The sequence below is a fragment of the Antechinus flavipes genome, chromosome 5 (genome assembly GCF_016432865.1).
Source record: "Antechinus flavipes isolate AdamAnt ecotype Samford, QLD, Australia chromosome 5, AdamAnt_v2, whole genome shotgun sequence".
Lineage (NCBI taxonomy): Eukaryota > Metazoa > Chordata > Mammalia > Dasyuromorphia > Dasyuridae > Antechinus > Antechinus flavipes.
Window position 1 is genome coordinate 231,917,733 of NC_067402.1, and position 17,866 is coordinate 231,935,598.

At 36.4% G+C, this 17,866-nt stretch overlaps 1 protein-coding gene and 1 pseudogene across 9 annotated transcripts in view; both read left to right on the top strand.

The window, feature by feature from the left end:
* PPFIBP1 (PPFIA binding protein 1) overlaps positions 1-17,866 on the top strand; it is a 245,262-nt gene that overhangs the window by 190,585 nt on the left and 36,811 nt on the right. For all 9 annotated transcript variants that reach the window (XM_051961098.1, XM_051961100.1, XM_051961101.1 and 6 more), the window contains one exon: positions 16,030-16,178. In XM_051961098.1, coding sequence (XP_051817058.1) covers positions 16,030-16,178 — 149 coding nt within the window. The remainder of the gene's footprint in view (positions 1-16,029; positions 16,179-17,866) is intronic.
* Positions 2,701-4,789, top strand: LOC127564759 (max-like protein X; annotated as a pseudogene).

The following is a 17,866-nucleotide window of genomic DNA, read 5'->3' on the forward strand; positions in this document are numbered from 1 at the left end:
AATGCTTTTTAAAAAAGTCATTTGACAACACTTTGTAGCTTTAGTTTCTAAGTTCTTTCTCTGCCTTAAAAAACTTCCCTATTCATATTGAATGTTTATTTGGCTTTATGGATTATAAACTATTGATTAACCTCTTATTATATATGTAGATTTATAGAATGGTTTGCTATGATTAAGATCCTCTCACTGGCTTTCTTTGAGTCTGTCTGAGCTGGGCTGAATACTCTTTTCACACCAGTGAGCTTTCTTGAAGTTTTTCCATAGACTCATAGAATGAGACAAAAGACATCTAGTTCATTCTTCTTCCCCCTGGTACCTCCCAATAGAAAATAGTTCAATTGACAATCTTAAATTTATTAACAGATTAATGAAGTATACTTTTGTTGTGGGATTATCCTAGATTTTTGTTTTCTTAATCCATTTATTGGGGAAAAAAATTGGCTACTATCTAGTATATGCAAGATATAAGCCTAGAAGAATACAAACATATTCTGACAAGCACAAAACATAGTGAGATTGTTGCTGCCCTCATTTTACATACTCTACTGCTCTTGATATGTCATTAGATGTCATTAGTTTGTTTTTTTGGGGGGAGGGAAATATTAGACATAATCTGATATTCTCAGATTTCTCTCAAACTGCTATGTAGAGATTATCTTCTCCATATTTGTATTTTTAAAACGGTTTTCCTCCTTGATTCTGGATATTATGTCCTAATGAAGGCATAAGTTGTTATTCATTTTTTGTCTTGTTTCATTCTTAATGAGCTTGCACTCTCCCAAATTTAAAGGTCTTTTTCAAATAAGTTGAACTCAAAGGAGTTCAAATGAACTATTCCTTCCCTCTACTGTATTTATAAAGGTTGTTCCTGAAGTAGGATTTTACTCTTCTTAATTTTAATCTTATTAAATTTGGACCATCAAAATCTTTGTGTCCTTAATTTGTCATTTAACATCTCACCTATGCTTTCTTACTTTTGATTTTATCTAAAGCTTTCTCCTCATCTTTCAGTCTAGTACCATAGCAAAAAAAGAAAGTAAATGAGGTTAGTTTGGTATGAGCTATTTTTTGAAGCAATTTTCTTATTTCTTTATTAATATAGAAAAGGGCTCCAACATGAATAGGCTGAAACAAAGAATCAGGTACAAATATTGTTGAAATATATAGTTAAAAAAAAAAAAAAAGAAGAAGTAAGGAGAATTGCTCTGGATTGGGTACTTACCTATCACCCCAGGGTAAGGATCTATAGCAATGCCCCATCAAGGATTAAATTGATAACAGAGAAAAAGAACTGAGTTTGAACACACAATGAGAGAGTAGTCTTTCTAGTAACTTTTTAGTAGAATCTCTGGTGTTCTCTAAGTATGCCATCATATCATCAGCAAAAAGTGATAATTTGGTTTCCTCAATGACTATTTTTATTCCTTTAATCTCTTTCTCAACTCTTATTGCCAAAGCTAGCATTTCTAATACAGTATTAAATAGTAATGGTGATAGTGGGCAACCTTGTTTCATTCCTGATCTTATTGGGAATGGTTGCAATTTGTCCCCATTACATATAATGTTTATTGATGGGAGAATAGTCTTAAAATGCAGATAAATTGACATGAGATTTTCTAGTGGGACATGGAGTTATGGATTGGTAGCAAAATTCTATTAATACTTGGGGAGACCAGCAATAAGAGAGGGATTAAAGTAATTGCTCACATTCCCTTACCAGGGATCACTCTAAGTCTATGAAGCCCTTCAATGCCCAAGGCCTAGAGAGAAATTCCAAAGTCTCCCAGGAAATAGAAGGGGGCAGAACAACACTGGCTTAGTTTATGATTTATAAGTGACATGGAACCAGGAAGACTGCCGGTTATCATACATAAGAGTAGAACATTGAAACATGAATGGGCTGATATATGTGTCCATATATGGCAGTTGGGCCAGCATCATTTTAAAAGAATAAAAAATTGGACATATAGAATTACATAGAAACTAAGTGACTTAATCCCTGCTTTGCTTCTGTCTAATTTTATGTCCTTAAGTAAGTCACTTTATTTTGGCCTCTATTTCTTCCTGTATAAGATATAAGTCTATGAGACCAAGAACTAATAGCTCTAAGATAGTATCATTATGAGGAATCTAAGGAGATAAGAATTTCAGACCACAGGATAAGTTCCATGTAATGAAAATAAGCTTATGTTATAGGAGTCAGACCCAAAGAGAAAAGGTGGGAAAATATAAGGAAAGGAGTTATTTCCACACAGGGTGTATTCCTATCAATAGGCATGGAAAATCCCTAATCTTCCTAATTTGGAAAAGGCTTGATTGTTCTAGTTTCTCCATTCTAGATTAGGAGAGATGTTCTCTATCCTTTAGCACAGGACACATGGAAAGAATAGAATAATTCTACATGAAGAGAACTTTGGATTTATGCAAAAAAATTTTTTTTCTCTGAGGCATCTGTAGTTAAGTGACTTGCTCAGTCACACAGTGGGGAAAGTGTTAAGTGTCTGAGGCCAGATTTGCACTCAGGCTTTTCAGACTTCAGGGCTGGTGCTCTATCCACTACACCATTTGCTGCCCCAGGTTTAAGCAACTCTTAAAAAAATAGTTCATTGCTTTGACATGAGAAAACAAGATGGGATTCAAGATCCTTTATGGAAGGTCACAGCTGCCTGTCATTTCCAGGATACATTCAGGAGACTACTCATGCCCATTGTCTTGCCTCACTCCTATGAAGAATATGTGACTCTTCCTGATGGCATATTAGTTGGTAAGGACAGTATGAAGAAAAGAGGGAAATGAGGGCTGACTCCCTTAGTTCTTTTTTCCTTTTCCTCTGAGGATGATAGCTCACTCTACTGACTCATAGATGTCCTCTGCCCCAATATTGAAAATGCGTGGTTGGTCCATATAGGTAGTGTGTGAGTCAGCCTCCAGATATCCATATCTCTGACATAAGAGCCTGGCCTCCAGTTTCATTTTCTCACGTGGGCTCCATAGATCATAATGATAGGCAGATGTTTAGGTAGATTCCCTCCATCTGAGGGAATTCAAAATTCAAAAGATTTTATCATAACTTTAAATACTGTCTCAGCCCTTTGATTCTGAGTGATACAGTGGTACTTACATTCTGATACTATCATCACCTAAAAAATCAGCAAATTTTTGCTTAACATTAGAAAGAAATCACTAACAGATTAACAATCCGCCCCTCCCTCCCCCCCCAGGGTCTAGCCACTTTTTTTTTTAAATTATTAAAGCTTTTTATTTACAAAACATATGCATGGGTAATTTTTCAACACTGACCTTTACAAAACCTTCTGTTCCAAATTTTCCCCTCCTTCCTCCCACCTCCTCCCCTAGATGGCAGATAGTCCAATACATTAAATATGTTAAAATGTATGTTAAATCCAATATATGTATACATTTTTATACAATTATCTTGCTGCATAAGAAAAATCAGATCAAGAAGGAAGAAAAATGCAAAAGATAACAAAATGCAAGCAAACAACAACAGAGAGAGTGAGAATGCTATGTTATAGTCCACATTCATTTCCCACTGTCTTTTCTCTGAGTGTAGATGGCTCTTCATCACTGAGCAAATGGAACTGGTTTGAATCATCTCATTGTTGAAGAGAGCCACATCTGTCAGAATTAATCATCATATAGTCTTTTTGCCATGTATAATGATCTCCTGGTTCTGCTCATTTCACCTAGATCAGTTCATGTAAGTCTCTCCAGGCATCTCTGAAATCCTCCTGCTGGTCATTTCTTACAGAACAATAGTATTCCATAACATTTATGTACCATAATTTATTCAGCCATTCTCCAATTGATGGGCATCCATTCTTTTTCCAATTTCTAGCCACTACAAAAAGGACTTCCACAAACATTTTTGCACATATGGGTCCCTTTCCCTCCTTTAAGATCTCTTTGGGATATAAGCCCAATAGAAACACTGTCTAGTCACTCTTAAGATAGCTAAAGGATTGAGGAGTGAGATTTTCTCCCTCTTCCCTCCAATTCCCTCTGTCTCTCATTCAGGGACTTGAAGTTGGGGGTTGAGACAGCTGTGTCTCCCTGCATGACCAAGTGGGAGCTGAAAAAGCAGATTGTGTGTAGAAGATCCTCATAGAGAAAACAGCCTGAATCCTAGAATTTTTATAGAAAGGAACCAAAAGGTGAATGTAGTGTCCAGAGCTAATGGTACTGACTCTATTAATGCTTCCTTAGTCCCTCTTACAGATGATGAGAACAGTGATTACTAACAAGAGCCCTACAAGTAGTCATAGAGGGCCAGGAGGTGCTGAGCCTACACACAAGCAGAACAGAAGAGGAGAAATGTTATTAAGAAAGGCTATGATGATCTTTAGACATTGTTCCTACCTGTCAGCAACTGTATTTCTCCCCTGACTTCCAGAAGCTTAGCAAAACCATTATTCATTAGAAAATCAGTGATTATAAATACTTACATAAAAAATGAAACAGGAGGAGCAAGTACCTATACTGTGCAAGGATATCATGGCTCTGAAAATCATGAAAGTGAACAATGAGCAGATTGTGAAAGTACACTAGGACAACCCTCAGAAAGGGCAGGACCAAGTCTTTGACTAGGTCAAGTTTAATGTGTTCCAGGGCATTATGGACTTCACTTGCCTTCAATACCTCCATTTCTGTGTCCAGCTTCCAGAAACTGTCAGCCTGTCTTCAGCTGGATTGAAGAGCATTTTAAGCCTTATACCCTCCAGGAGATTGTTACTCGCTGCTTCACCAACTGAAAGACCAGTTCTACTGACTTCTTGCCTTTCAGCCAACAGTGTAGAATCAGAAGGCCTGTTGAGTTCTGATTTTGAAATCTCAAATATCTGCTTTGTTTGTTGGATTCTAGACAGTCTGTAGCCAATTTATTTTAATATTTAATGTTGTTTAAACAAACCTATTTTCAAGCCTGTGGGACAGGGGTCCTCAAACTACGGCCACGGGCCAGATGCAGCAGCTGAGGACGTTTATCCCCCTCACCCAGGGTTGTGAAGTTTCTTTATTTAAAGACCCACAAAACAAAGTTTTTGTTTTTACTATAGTCTGGCCCTCCAACAGTCTGAGGGACAGTGAACTGGCCCCCTATTTAAAAAGTTTGAAGATCCCTGCTGTGGGAGTTCTAGTAGCTCCTGAATTTGTCCCCTAGAAATCACTTCTGTACTTCCAATCTAAACTCATATCAAGTACTTATTTGGAAGCTGCCAGCTGCTACTATGATATGTCTTAAGGCAGAGGCAAGGAGACTAAATGCTTCTGGCAAAAATCTGGAAGAGGCAAATTATTTATGTAATCATGGAGTGCCACAAGCAGTGTCTAAACATGGCACAGACAAAATTTTTAGCATATTATATAGGGATTTTATCCCTAAGGAATGATCAGTGAACAGTGATCAGGAACCTTATGACAGATTTCTTAACATTTATTTCAAAGTAATCTTTTTAAGCTTACAATTTTATTAATTTTAAGTCAGCCAGAAGTTATGGTACCTCACTCTCACTTGCCATCTCTTTTCACATGAAAAGTTCATTAGAGATAGATATCCATTATCCTATTTACTTCCTACTTCCTACCAGTTTCTATCAGAAATGAACCAGGGGAGAGTGGAGAAATTTCTATCCAATATATAGAAGCCTACTCCCTCTGCTTTTTTTTTTTTTTCAGGTTTCAGTGGTGAAGATATCACCACTTATTGCAAGTTAAAATATTTTTCTATCAAACTGTAATTGCAACAAATTTTACTAAATGATTTTTAAAAAATCTGTGCCCCAGGAGAATTATGTTGGGAATAACCATAGTGTCCCACCAGGTCTCTGTAGAGATCACAAACTCATCCTCAGCCTCTGGGCACCATGAGGAAAAATTGGTCTTAGCTTCTGTCAGAGCCCAGCAGTTTGAAGGTATGCACTATATGCTGATTATTTAGTGAGTCCATGTTTGAGATCCAGAGAACCATGTTGCCCCCAAAGCCATGTCATTCTCCAACTCTGGGCTCAATCTTATTACGATTTGGAATGGACACATAGCAGTCCAAGAATTTAATTTGAAGACTGTAACATCCTGGCTTCCACATTTTTTAGCTGAGCAATAGAAGCTGGACAACATGTAGGTAGCCAGCTATTCAGCCAGCCTTAAGTCTGCTGCTTCTGAGTATCAGCCATAGTAAATAAACCTGGCTGGATTACTTGTGATTGATTCTTTTTGTGAATGATCACTTATATTTTTTAATAGAGCTTTTCTAGGAATCTAAGTCAAATTATGTGGTATAGTTGCAAGACCCCCTTTCCCAAATTAACTAAATCAGAGACATCTTCAGGTACAAAGAGAAAGCATTTATTTAATCCCTGCAGGGAGAGGCCCAAGTACATCTGGGAGCCATCCCAACTCCCACCATGTACTCCTGGAACCTGGCTAGCTTTCAGCTTGTCTGGAACTTAAAAAGCAAAAGCCTTTTCATTGGATAGACTAAAAGAAGTAACCATCCTTGACCAGTGGTCACCAATGTTGTCTACTTCCTGTGGGTCACATCACTTCCTGCATCCCAGGGCTCAAAGGTGGGAAAAGAGATCATGTGACAGTCTCAATACTAAGAAATACTTCATCCCATCAGTTCCATTCAGTCCCCACTTTTTCATCCATTTGAAGATCTCTCACCCCAATAGCTACTCCTGAACTTAGCTAAATCTTGGACTATTCTAATGATTAAGCACATAAGCAAATGGATGACAGCAATATTGCTATTTAAAAACAATGAGCAGGAATTAGCAACCCCGCTTCCACCAACTCCCACTATTTGTCATCGCAGAACATCTGGCAGCCATAGAACTACAGCACTGTGGAGGCCTAGGGGATCTCACGGCCATTGTCATATTATTCCCACCACAAGCAGTTGAGACCCAGATTCATTTGGGACAAAGAGACGGAAGGTTTCATCTTCTGGAACTGCTTCAGACTGACAAGGGGCATATAGCTGGCCCTACCCAATGGAGTCCTGATTGAAAAGGGAAGATAAGTGACTTGACTTGGCAGCAGCATCCCTGAATGTCAGAATTAGATCTCAGGTGATTACAGGTTGACCGAGTTGTTGGAAGAAGCAACTCTCACAAGCATATTAAAAATACAAGGATTAAATATGAGCAAAAGAAAAAGAATAAACAAAAGTAGAGTCAATATGGAGATTACTAGAGATAGTAATAGTAACCAGGAACCCCACCCAAAGGAAGGCTGGGAGGGAGATGAGACTATCATAAATGCCTCTTGTCCAAACAGCTTTTCCTAAGGTAAATACCAAAGAATGTTTTTCAAAATTCTTGCTTTTGTTTCCTCAAAAGGAATTAAAAAAAAAAAAAAAAAAAAACCTTAGCCTAATCAGGGCATGATAAGATTATCTGCTTTCTCTCAATGAACAAAAAGGAAAAGTGGGAATGGCCCCAAATACTTGAGCAAAGTAGGCCTTTAGATAAGAATCTCTAGACCCAAGAAGCAAAAAAGTTGAAGATCTTGTAGCAGCAAACTAGAGAATCTTCCAGGACTGGGCTGCAAATTAATAAAATATCTTTATACTTGTATTGTGTTTTATATCTTCCACAGACCACTTGCTCTGAATATAGAAATTTGCTATAAGAGGAAAAATCAAGGCTATGATTTAAATAGTATTTAAATTTTGGTCTTAACCTGAAGAGCACATACAGGATAAAGCATCCTTAAAGCAGTTTCACTTCAGGTAACTGTCTAATTTTTAACAATTCCACCTTAAGCCAGACTCAGAAATAATTAGGTGGATTCTCATTCAAAAAAACACCACTGGGAAATTGAGTCAGAAGAGAATTCAGCAGAGGCCAAGATTGCCCTTCTAATTTGTTCCCAGAGACTTAACTTCTTCTGAGTAGCTTATGGCATATTCCTTTCAGATGGTGGATCACTGGCTTGATGATCTATCACAAAGCCATACCTGAATTTAAAACTCAATAAATATCAGCTGTAATCCCAAGAGATTTTATCTTCTAAAGCAATTCTCATTAATCAAAGCTTCAGATGAATCTAGCTCAAGGATCATACTAAGAGATTTGTCCTAGAAACTTCACAGCTTATACAGTTTATCTTTCATATTTAAGTAGATGGTTCTAAGTTCAACATTACACAGATCATTTTGCTTTTAAAATACTCAGTACATAGAAAAATTCTAAATTGCATATTGTCCATAACAGAAACCTTTTCAAAGGACAAAGGCAAAAACTTATTACTCTCAGAGTCCTTTTAAATAATGGGTACAATTTTAAGATGACTCTATACAATCAATTAAAACATATAGAATATCCTATTTCCACATAAAAGAACTTTTCAGAATTAACAATAATCTCTTAATTCTAAAAATAAATAAATAAATTTTTGGAAATAACCCTATCAAATTATCAGATCAGGTTAAAATTCTGCTCTAGGTTTTTTTTTTTTTTTTTAATCATCATATTCCTTAAACAAGGAAACCATTATGCACTTAGAGAAACATTAAATAATTTGATGAAGACAGAGGGGATACCTTAGTTAAAATAAATCACTTTCAGAAAACTTAACAGTTCCAACAAACTTCTTAGAGCAGTTATAGACTTGGGAAAAAAATTCAATTAACACCATGTAAATGTAGGCTGCTCCTTTAAACAGTATAAGCAATTAATGTTTCAAGCAGCAAGCAGCTACATGTTAAAAAGTTGCTGCACCACACTTAATGGGGGGAGGGGGAATTAGATTGTCATTTGACAAGGCCCTTTCCACATGGCTGATCTTCCCCCCACTCCACCAAGCTACCTAATTTCCATTTAATACAGCTAACATTTTTTAGCAGGGCCAAGTCCCCCAGGATCCAATTTGCCAGCCAAAAACAGGCCTCAACCTCATGAGGTATTTCCTTTCCCCTGGCAAATGGCAGATTTACTAGTAGCTTGTGCCTTTTTGTCCCCAATTTCCAATAAGCCATTATCCTCTCTTTCTTCCTCCTTGAATGCCATCTCATCCCTGTCCGATTTCTATTTCCTCCCAATGCCTACGTGCCCAATCAGTCTCCCACATACTTTTTTTTAAAAACACACACCCAAATCAATAACCATTCCAACTAGATACTCCATTTGAACTATTCATTGCTTTTGCAAATCATTCTTTCTTGTCTCTTGTCTTTAAATCATTTTTTGTAACTTTATACTTTAAGATTTGCAATTAAATAACTTTGAATCAAATTTCATAAAACTTACATATATATCCAGCAGAGCTGACAACATTTTGAAGCATAACTCATAATGTTTACAAATTACCCAGTACTTCTAGAAAGCAACATACCATCTAATTAGGGGATACAAACTTGTCTTCTCCTAAGGTAAGCTACCGGCACTTTGCTTTAATAACTTATATTTTAACTTAAAATCCAATCAAATACAGCTTTAAATTCCCAATAATAGGGGCAGTTAGGTGGCACAATGGATATGGTTCCAGCCCTGTAGTCAGGAAGACCTGAGTTCAAATCTGCCCTTTCCTAGCTATGTGACCCTGGGCAAGTCACTTATCCCCAATTGTCCCAGCAAATAAATAAGTGCCTAATAATATAAACCTGCTTTTTGTTATCATATCTCAAATAACGAATTTCACTAAAGTGATTAAACATAGTTTCTTTCCCTCTGACTCCATGTGGCCTGCTGCAGTCAGGGATCGAGGACGGAAAAAAAAAACCATCTTCACTCTTTGCACTCTTAATTTAATTGAATTACTTTGGAATCTTGAAATGACCAATTGCCAAATTCCCCAATCATTATTCTCAAACAGACTTTTCCTGAAGTTCCAACTTTGGTAAGAGCTGGAACCTACAGGAAAGTCAGATCTTTCTCTTTTTTTTTCCCCTAAGAAGTTCTAGCTTACAGAACAAACATGATAAAGACATTCTGCACAAAGACACAGACAAAAATTACATGGAAGAGGACCATCTCTTCCCTACTTTCCCACATACAAAAGAATCAGGTGTACTTTTTTCCTTTTTTCTCCGAAGATTTGAGTTGGACTGGCCCCTCTCAGAGCATCCAATCTCATCACAACCTGGTCTCCAACAAAATGCACAGCTGACCCCTCAAGGGTAGCTTGGCAGACCAGGGTCAGAGGGAGTTGCCTATCTTCCTAGCCAACTGTAGAATGCTACTGTCCTTCCTGTGACATTAACAGAACTCCTTTCCTGGCCTTCACCCCGTAATCTGGATCATCCAAAGGCTTGATGATCCCAGGGCCCACCATCTAAGCATAGAACAAGGACACATTAACGAGACAGTCTCCCTGTGGATTACACATGCATTAAGTTTACTTGGCCCTCTCTTACCCCAGCTTCATCTTCGAAGATATGTTATTTCTGTTTGTATCTGAGTATCTCTCCGAGGCTCATTCTTCATAGAAAGGGAGGCTTGAGAGTCTGATCTCAAGGTCAGTTGTAGAAAACCCAACCTGGTGCCTGCCTTGAATCAGGATCCCAGCAATCTCTCTAGGAAGCCACAGATCCCAGTTGAGTCCCCATAAACTGTATGGGACAAGTGCTAGATCCCCTTTCCCAAATTAACTAGTAAGAGACATTTTCAGGTACAAAGAGAAAGCATTTATTTTAATCCCTGCAGGAAGAGGCCAAGACACACCTGGGAGATATCCCAACTCCCACCATGTGCGCCTGAAACCTGAGGAGCTTCCAGCTTGTCTGGGACGTAAAAAGCAAAACGCTTTTCATTGGATAGACTAAAAGGACGTAACCAACCTTGACCAATGGTTATCAATGATGTCTGCTTCCTATGGGTCATGTCACTTCCTATAAATTCACTAACTTCCTACATCTCAGGGTTCAGGGCTGGGAATAGGGATCATGTGAGTTCCTGAAACCTGTATAAGGATCATGTGACAGTCACAGTACTGAGAAATACAACATTCATTCAAAACTCTGACTTATAGTTTACAAAATCCATTGCCTTTTCTATTTGGAAAATGAAGAAATTTATCCTTTTCTCTAAAACTAAAATACTACTCCTTTTTAGAGATCATTGGTAATGCTTTAGCAGTCATAGCTATAGGATAGTTTTACATGCACACACACAGGAAAAGGAGAGTATGAATAAATGTATTTAACATGTAGTGTACACAATTTATGTATGAAATACATATTATTCATTAATAATCTTTTTTTCCATCTCAAAAATGTGGTCATCTTGCCGGTGTAGGATGATTAGTATATATAAAATGCTACTGAAGAAAGATAGAAATAATAGGTTAAAATTATGGAGTTATTCTATGTCCTGCATATGAATATTTTTAGTATGTTATTTTCTATGTAAGTATGTCATCTTACAAGTAAGACTTAAAATTCTGACATTATTTAAATATGAAAAAATCCACACATTTCTTTTTAATTGATCTATTTAAAGGAAGGAAGGAGGATAAAATAGAAAGAGCATTAAATTAGGAAGTCTTAATAGGAATCCTCATTTTGGCTCTTATTGTTTGATCTTAGTCAACCCATTTAATCTCAAGGGCCTCAGTTTCTTAATTGTAAAATTCCAGGATTGGACTATCTCATCTTTCTCAGCTCTAAATTTATGATTCTAAAAAAAATTCCTGATAATGAAATTGGAGTGTCCATATTTTAATGAATTAAGTTGCCAACTAGGAATGATAGTTATTTTGTTTAGGATTTTTTTTTTTTTTGGTGTTTTTTTAATTTGTTTGGAAAATGGGGTAATAGTTTCTCATTGGTATTTACACTGATAACATTCATTTTATGTTTTATTATCCTAGTGCTCCTTTTCATACGAGTTTCAGAAAAACTTAAGTTGTGTTTAGTAAGAAGCTTTGGTATAGACTGAATTAGAACTAGTGTTCTTTAAACATATTCACTATGTGTAAAAGGGATTCAAATTAGCTGAATGACTATAGGTGAGATGCTTCCCTTCTCTGACCCTAAAACTGTATCTTCAGTAAATAGGAGACAAAGTAGGTCCTTTGTAAGAATCCTTCCAATTCTAAACTTCAGTAAGTGTGCAGGTCTATAGGAAAGTCCATAAGATGGAACTAATTGATGGAAAGCTTGCACTCTATATTGTAACTGAGAACAAATTTGAATGTACTTTTGTACATTTGATTTAAATAATTATATGGCTCCAGTTAGTGTAGAACAACTAAATGGTGCAGTGAAAAGAGTTTCAAGTCAGTATATTGTGTCACTTTGAGAAGGAAGTACTTGTTGGTTAGTTATTTCTAAATAAAAATTATAAAATCAAAGAATGTTTAGATCTATTTGTGTGTGTGTGTGTTTGATTATGACTTGGTGTACTTTTTGTTGTAATTTTTTTTTAATAGCTTTTTATTTACAAGTTATATGCATGGGTAATTTTACAGCATTGACAATTGCCAAACCTTTTGTTCCAATGTTTCCCCTCCTTCCCCCCATCCCCTCCCCTAGATGGCAGGATGACCAATACATGTTAAATATATTAAAATATAAATTAAATACAAAATAAGTATACATGTCCAAACTGTTATTTTGCCATACAAAAAGAGTCGGACTCTGAAATATTGTACAGTTAGCCTGTGAAGGAAATTTTTTAAAAAGCAGGCAGGCAAAAATATAGGGATTGGGAATTCAATGTAATGGTTCTTAGTCATCTCCCAGAGTTCTTTTGCTGGATGTAGCTGGTTCAGTTCATTACTGCTCCATTGGAACTGATTTGGTTCATCTCATTGCTGAAGATGGTCAGGTCCATCAGAATTGATCATCATATAGTATTGTTGTTGAAGTAAGTATATAATGATCTCCTGGTCCTGCTCATTTCATGTAAGTCTCTCCAGGCCTTTCTGAAATCATCCTGTTGGTCATTTCTTACCGAACAATAATATTCCATAATGTTCATATACCACAATTTATTCAGCCATTCTCCAATTGATGGGCATCTACTCAGTTTCCATTTTCTGGCCACTACAAAGAGAGCTGCCACAAACATTCTTGCACATACAGGTCCCTTTCCCTTCTTTAAGATCTCTTTGGGATATAAGCCTAGTAGTAACACTGCTGGATCAAAGGGTATGCCTTATTTGATAACTTTTTGAGCATAGTTCCAAATTGCTCTCCAGAATGGTTGGATGTATTCACAATTCCATGAACAATGTATTAATGTCCCTGTTTTCCCACATCACTTCCAACAATTCCACATTATCTTTCCCTGTCATTCTAGCCAGTCTAACTGGTGTGCAGTGGTATCTCAGAGTTGTCTTAATTTGCATTTCTCTGATTAATAATGACTTGGATCATCTTTTCATATGGCTAGAAATAGTTTCAATTTCTTTGTCTGAGAATTGTCCGTTCATATCCTTTGACCATTTATCAATTGGAGAATGGCTTAATTTCTTATAAATGCGAGTCAGTTCTCTATATATTTTGGAAATGAGGCCTTTATCAGAACCTTTGACTGTAAAAATGTTTTCCCAGTTTATTGCTTCCCTTCTAATCTTGTCTGCGTTAGTTTTGTTTGTACAAAAGCTTTTCAATTTGATATAATCAAAATTTTCTATTTTGTGGTCAGTAATGATCTCTAGTTCTCCTTTGGTCATAAATTCCTTCCACAGGTAAACTATCCTGTATTCCTCTAATTTATTTATAATCTCATTCTTTATGCCTAGGTCATGAACCCATTTTGACTTTATCTTGGTGTAGTGTTAAGTGTGGGTTAATGCCTTGTTTCTGCCATACTAATTTCCAATTTTCCTAGCAATTTTTGTCAAACAGTGAGTTCTTATCCCAAAAGCTGGGGTCTTTGGGTTTGTCAAACACTAGAGTATTAAGGTTATTGACTGTTTTGTCCTTTGAACCTAATCTATTCCACTGATCAACTAGTCTATTTCTTAGCCAATACCAAATGATTTTGGTGAGCACTGCTTTATAATACAGTTTTAGATCTGGTACTGCTAGGCCACCTTCATTTGATTTTTTTTTTTTTCATTAATTCCCTAGGCAGTGAGGAAACTAAATTATCACTCTTTGCTGATGATATGATGGTATACTTAGAAAACCCCAGAGATTCTACTAAAAAGTTATTAGAAATAATCCAGACCTTTAGCAAAGTTGCAGGATACAAAATAAACCCACATAAGTCATCAGCATTCTTATATATCAATAACAAAATTCAACAGTCAGAGTTACAAAGAGAAATTCCATTTAAAGTAACTACTGATAGTATAAAATACTTAGGAATCTGCCAAAAGAAAATCAGAAACTTTATGAGCAAAACTACAAAACACTTTCCACTCAAATTAAGTCTGATCTAACCAATTGGAAAAATATTAAATGCTCTTGGATAGGGCGAGCAAATATAATAAAGATGACAATACTACCTAAACTAATCTATTTGTTTAGCGCTATACCAATCAGACTCCCAAAAAACTATTTAAATGACCTAGAAAAAATAACAACAAAGTTCATATGGAAAAACAAAAGGTTAAGAATTTCTAGATCTATGTTTTTAAGTTATTTGTTTCATTGACCCCTTTGGCAGTCTGATGAAGTATATTGTCCACTTCTCAGAATGTTTTTACTTAATTAAAGAAGTTATTAAATTTCATTTAGACATTGAAAATGAAAATATAATTTTTTTCTTCAAGTTCAAAGATCCCCCCTGTAATCTAGCCAGGAACTTAAAGGGATTTGTGAACTTTGTTGTCCTGGTTTAAACTGTTTGAAACTTTTAAGACACTCAATCCTAAAATATAAATGTCTTTTTTAAAACATACATTTCCCATTCATGATGATACAAACATATATAAAGTAGATAAAATGCCAGGTCTGGAATCAAAAAGATGCATCATCTTGAGTTAAACTCTGGCCTCAGACAGTTACCAGCTCTGTCACCCTGGGCAAGTCACTTAATTATATTTGTCTTGGTTTCCTTATCTGTAAAATCAACTGAAGAATGAAATGGCAAATCACTCCGCTGTCAACCTCCTTACGTCTCTTGGCTATCCATCCACTCGGCTCAGCTACCCCAGGATAAAGAGAGTGATTTGTTGCCCACAGGGGGCTTATAGAGGGTCTGTGAGGTCACACACACAGCCAGAGAGAGAGAGAGCTTTCTCCCGTTAAGAAGCTATCTCGATATGGACAGGATCCCACGCAAGGGGCAGTCCTATACCCATAGAGATTACTTCCAGGCCACTCAAATCTCCTGTTGTACTGTGGCCGCCCATTTAAAGGATCCTTACAATTATCCACACTCAGTTCCCACAGTCCTCTCTCTCTGGATGCAAATGGCTCTCTCATCTATCGCAAGTCTATTGGAATTGGCCTGAATTACTTCATTGTTGAAAAGAGCCACATCCATCAAAATTGGTCATTGCATAATCTTGTTGTTGCTGTGTACAATGTTCTCTTGGTTCTATTCACTTCACTCAGAATCAGTTCATGTAAATCACCTCATGCTTTTCTGAAATCATTGTGCTGATCATTTCTTATGGAGCAATAATAACATTCCATAACATAATTTTTTCAGCCATCCCCCAATTGATGGGTTTTTACTCAATTTCCAGTTCCTTGCCTTTAGAAAAAGGGCTTCTAGTCATTTCCACTTATCATGAAGTTTTAGTTCAGTGCCATGAAATGTAGACTCCTAGATTCTAGGAATTTGGGTACAGTTTTCATTTTCTTGAACTGAAGACCAGCAGCATAGCATAACTCAGGACTTGCTGAGGAGTTTGGAAAACATGACTTCATGTCTTCTTTCTGAGGTAACTTTCAGTACCCCAGAGCGTTTTCTAAGTCACTAAACAGTTCCTATTCTCATCTCTGGATGAATGTTACACACAGGGAATTCTCAGCACTATTAAAATCATAGATTGGAGGGAGAAAAACATTTGAATTTACAGTGATTATTTTGATCTTTATTAATGTCTTCTTTCAAGAATTAAAGATCATTAAGTATTGACTTATTATGCTTCCTTTTTACCTAGGTAAAGAAGGTGAATATGAAGAATTACCTAGCTCAATTTCAGCCTTGTTGGAAATGCAGAGCATAAGTGATCTGGAGAAAAGTCTGCCTTCTACTCCAGTTACAGGATCTCCCAGCCTTGATATATTGAACACAAGTATTCCAGAAGAGGTATTATTTTTCTTTCTTTACGTCATTTTTATTTTTATTTTTATTTATCTATTTATTTTTAAATATTTCTTTATTTTTTAATTTTTTAAAAAATTAATCCTCTTTTTAAAAATAATACCTTTTTGTTTTTCAAAAGACATGCAAGATTGTTTTCAGCAAAATCTCGTGTTCTAAATTTTCCTCCTTTCCTTTCCCCTGTCCTCAATAGGAAGTAATCCAATATGGGTTAAACATATACAGTTCTTATGTGAAATTTATAAGAACACAAGTCATTCCCCAATTGATAAATGGTCAAAGGATATGAACAGACAATTTTTAGATGACGAAATTAAAACCATTTATAGTCATATAAAAAAATGCTCTAAATCACTATTGATTAGAGAAATGCAAATTCACACTATTACCTTAAGGTAATCAGGGATTACCTTATACCTTTTAGGTTGGCTAAGATGATGGGAAAACTGGGACACTAGTGTATTATTGGTGGAGTTGTGATCCAACATTCTGGAGAGCAATTGGGACTATGTCCAAAGGGCTTAAAACTGTACATACTCTTTGACCTAGTAGTGTTATGGGCCAGAACTTGAAACAAGGTGCTAAGTCAGTAGAATTGATAGAGACAGTGGTTATTTAGCTGGTGCTTAACAGTTCTCTAGTTCAGTACATGTACTTAGTACTTACTATAGTTCTATGATTCACACCTTTCATAAGAGAGCATATATAAGCTAGGAGCCTCAGCCAGAATTCAGTCAGGGAGATTCAGAAGCCAGAGAAGGCAGGCGGAAGCTCAAGCTCTCGGAACCAAGGCCAGACTGAAAGGCTCTCCAGAAAGCTGCCAAGCCCCAGGAAGGAGATAATAAAGGATTTGGACTTTAACCCCTGAGACCTCAAGAAAACCTCAACAGAGAATATTACATTTTAGAGAGAATATTACATAGTAGTGCCTATACTGGGTCTATATCCAAAGGAATTCATAAAGGAGGGAAAAGGACTCACATGTACAAAAATGTTTGTTGCAGCTCTTTTTATGGTAACAAAGAATTGGAAAATGAGTCGATGTCCATTAATTGGGGAATGGCTAAATAAGCTATGGTAAATGAAGGTAATGGAATAATATCGTTCTATAAAAAATGATGAACAAGATGATTTTAGAAAGGCCTAGAAAGATATACAGGAACTGATGCTTAGTCAAACAAGCACAAACAAGAATACATCGTACACAGTAACAGCAAGAATGTGTGATATTTAACTATGAAAGACTTGGTTCTTCTTAGCAGTTCAGTCCCCATAGTCCTCTCTCTGGATGCAGATGGCTCTCTCCATCACAAGTCTATTAGAGTTGGCCCAAATCACCTCATTGTTGAAAAAGAGCCACAACTGTCACAATTGATCATTACATAATCTTGTTGCTGTATAAAATGTGCTCATGGTTCTACTCCCTTCACTTAGCATCTGTTCCTATAAGTCTCCAGGCTTTTCTGAAATCATCCTGCTTATTGTTTTTTATAGAACAATAATATTCCATTACCTTCATGTGCCACAGCTTGTTCAGTCATTCTCCAGCTGATGAGCATCCACTCAGTTTCCACTTTCTTGCCACTACAAAAAGGTCTGTTACAAACATTTTTGCATATGTGGGTCCTTTCCCCTTTTTTATGATGTCTTAGTGATACTGAGTCAGTAGAGAC